General features: G+C 37.8%; 1 protein-coding gene across 2 annotated transcripts; it reads right to left on the bottom strand.

The window, feature by feature from the left end:
* Window positions 1-1421: 1421 nt before the first annotated feature.
* On the bottom strand, window positions 1422-8261 carry dzank1 (double zinc ribbon and ankyrin repeat domains 1). Of its 2 annotated transcripts, none has more exons than XM_065259587.2 (21): window positions 8047-8261; window positions 7687-7811; window positions 7456-7606; window positions 7226-7355; window positions 6390-6453; window positions 6197-6300; window positions 6015-6103; window positions 5624-5741; window positions 4282-4395; window positions 4107-4199; window positions 3882-4004; window positions 3568-3723; window positions 3266-3488; window positions 3042-3145; window positions 2874-2957; window positions 2702-2792; window positions 2545-2618; window positions 2375-2458; window positions 2162-2289; window positions 1995-2069; window positions 1422-1633 (listed from the first exon to the last, which is right to left on the bottom strand). In XM_065259587.2, exons 2-21 carry the CDS (start codon window positions 7793-7795, stop codon window positions 1462-1464), a joined length of 2286 nt encoding a protein of 761 aa, XP_065115659.1. In that variant the 5' UTR covers window positions 7796-7811; window positions 8047-8261; the 3' UTR covers window positions 1422-1461. The 2 variants fall into 2 exon arrangements, with proteins under 2 accessions (XP_065115659.1, XP_065115657.1); XM_065259585.2 differs by having other exon boundaries at window positions 2533-2618; window positions 8047-8259.
* Window positions 8262-8413: the final 152 nt, after the last annotated feature.

The following is an 8413-nucleotide window of genomic DNA, read 5'->3' as shown; positions in this document are numbered from 1 at the left end:
TCTGTCTTTCCGCAATACCGCTATTATCCACCAGGTGGCACAACTTTTTAAACCCGGAAGTATTGCCCTATGGCAAGCGGCTGCATGTCCGTGTCTGTTTTAAAGATCGCTCCGAATGGGATCTCTATGAAAAGTCCGTCACAAAAATTGAATTATCTCTGCTTTTTGCTCAAAATGTGGTGTTTTTGCAGAAACCTACCCATTATTCAAAAGCTGGTTACAAAAGAACCACTGAAGGTAGGATGAAACCTTTTTTTTGTTTGAAAGCAGAGGGTCTGTTCTTTCATTTGGTATATTGTATGTTTATATATTTAAAGAAGAACATTTTCTGGAAGGCATTAAACTTTGGTGAAAATCATTAAAAAAACGCTGGCGGTAACTGGCAACTTTTTTTTAAAACGCTGGCGGTGAAAGAGTTAAGTAAAATATCAAAAAATTCTTAAATTAAGATGTATATAATATACATATATAATATACATTTTTAGTGATTTTGTGAATAAAACAAGCAAAACAATCTGCCAATGGGGTAAGCACAAAAATCTTAATCTTAAAAAATTCTTAAACACTAAAATCAAGAAAAATTTGCTTACCCCATTGGCAGATATTTTGCTTGTTTTATGCACAAAATCACTTAAATTTGATATTTTTGGTCTAAAAACTAGACTTATTTCCTTGGGTCGTTTTGCTCATCAAGAAAAAGCATCTTAATTTAAGAATTTTTAGATATTTTTACTGAAAACAAGACAACAATACTAAGATTTTTTTTCTTGAATTTTTTTTGCAGTGTAGACATGCCGTTTTGATTCTCTTGTTAATGTGATGTCACACTAACAAAGCCCCTTCCACTGCCACTTATTGACTGGTTAATTTTCCCCAAATCTTTTCTAAATGTGTTTGTTAGGATGTTGTAGCACTAATGTTGTTAAAGATACTATTGTCCCAGACTGTGTTCACACAGGAAACACTTCAAATCTGTTGGCGCTTTTCTATTGCATAGCACCCCACGGTTTGGTGGTGGTTAATTTTAATTTTGTGACAAACTGAGAAATAAATGAATGTATGGGAATGTACAACGACATGTATGATGCCACAGCAGTTGGCAACACAAATATAATGACACGCCTATAATCCCTCCCACTGCGAAGTGATACTAAACTCGATGGAAAAGCTAACCACGCCAAAGTGAGGTGAGCTGAACCAACCTGACCCAAACCGTGGGGTACTATGCAATGGAAAGCGCCATTATATTACATCTTGTAAAAATTGGCATAATATTGCCCCTTTAAAATCAGAATAAAATCATCGTGGAATACACAAAAAACATAATTGTGTGTCTAGGATCACATGGGTAAATTAGAATGTAAGCAAACACATTTATGAATGTTCTTAATGTTAGTATATATGGTGGTTCAAAAAAAATGTACTATAGTTAAGGTTGGTTGTAAAGGTTGGTTGTCTATCTTATGAAAAAGTATCCAGTCCAGAGGGGTTCCTGGCCTTGGTGTGGCGCTGCAGGAGACCCTGACCCATGTGAGCCGCCATCAGTGAGACCACAGAGTTGTTCCCTGTTGCCACAGCAATATCATATGCAGTCTGGCCTCTGTCATTCTGCTTTCTGAAACTTGCATTACACCTGCACGAGACAAGGACGATATGTTTTTCTTAAAAATGATCATGCACATTGCAGTCTAAACTTGAAAACATAATTCTTTTTAATGCAAAACCCTCTAAGTGCATCTGACATGTTTTCTTGTAAATTAGCTTTTTTTATCAGATTCTTAATGGATTCTGCAAACAAACCGGTATTTCTGAATGGCCTGAACGGTATGTAATAAGGTATTTAATAAATGTATAATGTGTGCTGAGAGCATTCGGGTTAATATCATCTCAATTTTGACAGAAGTGTTGAGCTGCTTTTGCATCTCATATAGTTCTCAATCTTCTATTTGGTTGGTTTTCCAGTTTATATTTCAGTTTAAGCCTTGTAATCTCACCCCAGCAATATTTCGGCACTTTTCAGACCGTCAACTCCCAGAGCTGCAGCCTCGTGGAGGGCGGTGTTATTCAACCTGTGTGCATCACAAAAACATCAAGGCTGTAACCCACGGCACCTTATTTTTACTCCACTTTTCAAAGTAAGGTTGTGTTTGGTCAGACTCACGGCCCGGATGACTGGTTGACATTGGCTTCTCTCTGCACCAGCACCGGAATGACATCATGATGCCTGTTTAGCACCGCAACAACTAGAGCGGGACGTCCATCACTTCCCAAACATGCAGGGTCAGCACCCTGCATACGCACACCATCACTTTAAAACAACAAACTTTATAGAGCAAAGGGTTAGAAGTGTACTTGAAGACTATTTGCCGCTCACCTCATCCAATAGCTGCTGCACCACAGAGATTTGGCCACGGCCCTCCGGTCCCAACTCTTTGAGGAGCAAACTGTCCTTGGACTCCTGAGAAAGACATTAACAGTTATGATGATATTTTATTAACATATCTGTGTGTGTGTGTGTGTGTTAGTACTGACTGGCTGCTTTACTGTAATGTCTGGGCTCCAGATCTTTTTCTGCTTCTTTTTATTGGCTGAGGATCCTGCGGTATTACTCTGATCTACTGTACACAGGGAGCAAGCATTGGCTCGTCAGATGTCACTTTGGATAAATCTACCTAATGCATTAGCATTACGTGTTATGTACCTGGGCTGGCTGAATTTCTTCCCTCCGTCACAGCGCTGAGATTCTGATTCTCCGATGCCACAGATTTACTCTGATGTCCTGCAGAAGATGCCTGGAACAAAGATATTACACAAATACGTGATCACAAATGTACAGAACCATGTTAAACTCAAAATACTCGAGTATTTTATACCCTAGATGCTTCAGGTGAGGCGGAGATGAAATTGATGCGCAGGCTGACTTCATAGCTGTCCTCCTGAATAACAGCTGAGATCATCTGGGAAGCGGATCAACACAATAATAGTCCCAAATATTTGTTATTACTACATGTGATGTAATTGTATTATTTTTGTGGTCTTACTCTGCCCAGACGAGGTTCTCCAATCAAAGCTCTAAACTCAGTATTATTTTGAGTGTAACTGCGCAGGTGTGCGCAGATGTGGTCTAGTTGCTTCCTCCAGTACCCTGCAATCATACACACCGCTAACATTTACCAGTCATGCTTATTTATAAAAATAAAACATATATATATATATATATATATATATATATATATATATACACATATAGTATGCATTAACGTACCACGGCCTGGGCTGATGGCAGTGAGGAGTGGCTTTCTGTCACTCATCTGCTCCTGTCTGCTCAGCTCCGCCTCCCTCTGTTGGCTCCTCCTTTTCAGCTCGGTACCGGATGGAAAAAACAGACCCACCGTTTGCGTCTGTGCATCTGCCAATGTGCGCAAGTCTACAGCCGGAGGCACACTCGTTGATTCATGAGCAGTAACCGTCTGCCAGGTGGCTGAGGTCTATATGAGAAAAAAGGGTGAATATGCATGTATGTGAATGAATGAATGAATGTTCCTCTGTACTGATACTGTACTGTACCTGATCTGATTCCTGTGTGTTCTGTACTGGGGTGGTTCGGGAGGGAGTCCTGGGTGGGCCATCCAAAAAGACACTGCAGCCCCCACAGTAATTAGCATAAGGGTGACACCTCGCTCCACACTGACTGCACTTCACACTGCCTCTTGAGTGGCCGGGCTAAACATACAGCATTTAGGACTATCACATAAATTCAGGAATAAATGTATATTTGGCAACCTGCTGGTTTTAGACTTTACATTATACAACACACAATACATGTACAAGTGTGTAGTAATTTGGGAGATTATAAAGAACTTAAAGGTGGGGCTTGTCACCTTTGCCCCACACCAGTCACAGAATCGAGCATCCGAATGGTTGACTCTATTGCATTTGGAGCATGAGACCATTTTTCCCTCTGTGGAAGGTTGAGGTGCAGCTCTTTGTCCACTTAAAACAGGCTGTGGAATTATAAAGTACCAGTACAATGACCTTTCACCTTACACAACAATTTTGGTAACTGTGATTGGTTATTTTGCTAATATGTTGGGCGTGACTCTTACTGTGCTTTCCTGAATCAGCTTGGATTCGCAAGTGACGCAGTGTGCCATGTTGGAGGGGTTTCCTGTCCCACATAAGTGACAGATGATCTTATTCTAGAATAAAACACAAGAGGTATATATTTTTTATAAGATTTTATTTCTATATATATATATAGATAGATAGGTAAACCTTTACCTGTAGTCTTAGACTAGCCTGCGGTTGTAGCTGTTGAGCCAGTGGAGACTCACACACTACACACATGGCCGTGTTCAGAGGTACCATGGTTTTACAATGCACACACAAACCCATCTGCAGAAAAATTAGGAAAATGTTTGAAGTGTGCCTTCCTTAAAATCTGCAACCACAACAGTGTATTTTCTTATTTGAATAAAAGCATTATAAACATAATAAATAAAGTTATTTACTGGCAAGTAACAAAATATAACGGTTTTACATGCACTAGACTATTTTATGTTTGGTCCCTTAGTTGTATGATCCTGTTGCTCAAATGTAGAGCATTGCATTACCAGCACAAAAGGTTGTGGGCTTGATCCCAGAAAACACACAAAATGATCAAATGTATACTTTGTAATGCACTGTAAGTCGCTTTGGATAAAAAGCATCTGACAAATGCATAAATGTGCATGTTTAATTCAAATTTAAACTCACATTGTGTCTCTGTTTTGTAAAAGGGATAGTTCACCCAAAAATGAAAATTCTGTCATCATTTACTCACCCTCAAGTTGTCTCTGCTGACCACAAATAAAGATATTTAGAAAAATATTTGTAACAAAGCAGACCAGGGGCACCATTGACTTTTATAGTAGGAAAATAACACTATGGAAGTCAATGGTGCCCCAGATCTGTTTGGTTACAAACATTTTTTAAATATCTTCATTTATGTTTAGCAGGACAAAGAAATGTATACAGATTGAGGATGAGAATAATGGCAGAAATGACATTTTTGGTGAACTATTGCTTTAAAAGGACACTCGAGTTTTTCTGAAAATATGCTCATTTTTCAGCTTCCCTAGAGTTAACTTTTGATTTTTACAGTTTTGTAATCCATTCAGCCAATCTTCTGATCTGGCGGTACCACTTTTAGCATAGCTTAGCACAATCCATTGAATCTGATTAGACCATTAGCATCGCCCTCAAAAATGACCAAAGAGTTTCGATATTTTCTTATTTAAAACTTGACTCTTCTTTAGTTACATCGCGTACTAAGACTGACGGAAAATTAAAAGTTGTGTTTTTCTAGGCAGATATGTCTAGGAACTATACTCTCATTCTGGCGTAATAATTAAGGACTTTGCTGCCGTAACATGGCTGCAGCAGGCGCAATAACCTTACGCAGCGGCTGAAAATTGTGAATAAGAGTATAGTTCCTAGCCATATCGGCCTAGAAAATCACACATTTTAATTTTCCGTTAAGATGCTAAAAATCAAATGTTTAACTCCAGGTGAGCTGAATTTTTAATCTATTTTCAAAAAAGTGGAGTGTCCCTTCAATGTACAGTAACGGGACATGTAGTACCTGTCCTCCCTCAGTAGGGGGCAGCCTTTGTCCGGGAATTGGAGGCACTGGTGCTCCACAATGCAGACAAAATCTGGCAAAGGGGTCTGAAGGGCGATGACTCAGGCATTTTGGACACCTACATAAAAATGTCATAAGTGGTACTGACCACAGCAAATTACCAGGTAACACTTTACAATAAAGTTGTATTTGTTTACATTAGTTAATGCGTTAGCTAACATGAACTAACAATGGACCATACTTCTACAGCATTTAATAATCATAGTTCATATTCATTTCATATTTTAAATGTAAAGTTGTACCATGAGTTAATAAACATATACAATTGAAAAGATTCATAAATGGCAAACCAATAAACAGCACAAACATCTCTGGATCTCTTTAAGCTCACCGAAGGAAATCTGTTTCTCGCTGGAGACGAGACATCTGAGTGCTTGTCAAGTTTTTGAAGGGGCTCTCCACAACATCTGCATTCTGGCTCTGTTGGGAATGAACACATTACAAAGGATGTGCTTTGTGTATAGTTTAATATAGGATCGGTCTTATGGCAAATATCATTCAGTTGTGTCTTACTTGTGTGCTTTGTGTTGACAAGCATGCAGAGGAACGAGGGTCCAGGCGTTGTGTGAGGAATCGAGGGCCTTTCGAAACTCGATGAGGTTCAATGCTGGGAATATCTGACACATAAAATCAGCATCATAAATAGAAAGTAAGAAAGCGTAACTGAATGAAGATATCCAATGATCCAGATCCACATGAATATTACCTAAAAATTTAACAGATGTATCACCAGCTGCATTTTCGTTCCCCTTCAAATTCATAAATGAATTCTGTTGAACAAAGTTAGATTTGTAATGCAGATACTTAAATATATGTGACCCAAATTTTTGTGATTTACATAAAATCATCCTATATAATGTAAAGAACATCGTGTGAAAATATATCTTTAAAAGGTGCCAAAGAATGCATTTACATAATATGATAAATTGTTCTTTGATATTTACATAGAAGGTATGTAACTTTATTAAAGGGGACATATCATGAAAATCAGACTTTTTCCATGTTTAAGTGCTATAATTGGGTCCCCAGTGCTTCTATCAACCTAGAAAATGTGAAAAAGATCAACTTAGTAACTTAGTTTTGGTAAACCATTCTCTGCAAGCATGTGAAAAAATAGCTTGTTGAAATTTGGCTTCCCATTTTGATGTCAGAAGGGGATCTTTTATAATAATACTAAATGTAATGTGTAATTTAATGTTGGGACCGTACATCTCGATTGCAACGTCACAGTTGGTGTTATGTTGAGATTGTTGAGTCTTTTGCATGCACGAGGTTTACATAAGAATGAGGAAACAAGCGCGATATGTCATGTACAGAGCTCTTATCTATGCCTAGATAAATACAGTTTTTTATTCTATGGCACCTTTAATATTGACTGAGTAAGGTCATGTCAAAGATTGAAATGAATGACTAAAATCAAACTTTTTTTGCTCATGATCTCATTATTAGATTATAAGACTTCAGCCTGGACTTCACAGAGAGGGTCACATAGAAAATGTGTGTCCTTATAGCAAAATTAGGATAATTATGTTTAAAACTGACATCTTTGCCATTGATCTGTCTTTCGTCATTCAAAGAGTCATCTTCACTGTTCTTCGTGAGTTCTTGCTCATCTATAGGAGAAGATTCCACTATGAAAATCTTGGTGACAACAGCGCTCTGTCTTCCATCACTGTATTATAAAACAGATTTATTGTGAGCTTTATATAATAATGAAAAATGAAGGCTGTGGTTAATAGTGAAAAATAGCTACCACCATAGCATGAACCAACCTGCTGACAGCCATGGCTCTTACAGACACTTTTCCCACAGGTAAGCGTATAGGTCCGGTATACTTCAGGGTGCTGTCACTCAATCCTGGTCTTTTTATAGTCTCAGGCTTACTGCCATCCAGTGTGTACAGGATACTCACATCAGATGAATCTAGAATATAAGCAATTATTCACAACACATATAGATCTCATTATTCTGATCCTTGAAAACAGTGTGATGTCATATCTCACCTGATTTGATCTCAACAGGTGTGCGTGAGTCTATTTCATGCTTGGCTTTGCCGGGAGGAGGAATGCGAATGGGAATGATCTGTGGAGCTGCTAGTGAACCCGCAGTCATGTTTGCACTCTTTAATCTGGTAAATGCAACGTATGAAAAAAGTGGCAAAGACATTAGGAATACTGATAGTAGTTGAGGCATACATTACGCATTAGCAAACGGATCGGCAGCATGTTTACAAGCTTAAACTGTAGTATCGTAAGTGAATTACAAGAGAAGAGGCTATATAAAATACGCCACATGTATGTGTATAGAGAGGTTACAAATTATATCACAAATTATATAAAAAATAGCTTTTTAACACTACCTACAGCTCAACGCTGTATCCAACGGCGCTGCAATGATACACTCAACAAACAGCTGGGCATGCGATTGGTGCGTGACGTAACCCATAGCAACCACCAATAGAGTTTATTTTTTTAGTTTTGTTTTAGTTTCGTATTGCACGAATAATATATTTTAAATAAAAATGTAGAATAGAAGTATTGTAATTACCGATAAAAACATAAATCATTTAAAAAATTACTACGGATGATGATAAATAAATATAGTTATGTAAAAAAGTAGAATATACTTGTGACATTTATTTAATAATGTAATAACTTCTTAATATATTTTTACGTAAAATAAAAACAAGAGGCTTCCACAAGCACATCAATAAGCGATCCGATATTCCGA

This window comes from Paramisgurnus dabryanus, chromosome 24, assembly GCF_030506205.2.
Source record: "Paramisgurnus dabryanus chromosome 24, PD_genome_1.1, whole genome shotgun sequence".
Lineage (NCBI taxonomy): Eukaryota > Metazoa > Chordata > Actinopteri > Cypriniformes > Cobitidae > Paramisgurnus > Paramisgurnus dabryanus.
The sequence above is the reverse complement of the archived record's forward strand: the minus strand, read 5'-3'. Positions and strand labels throughout refer to the sequence as shown.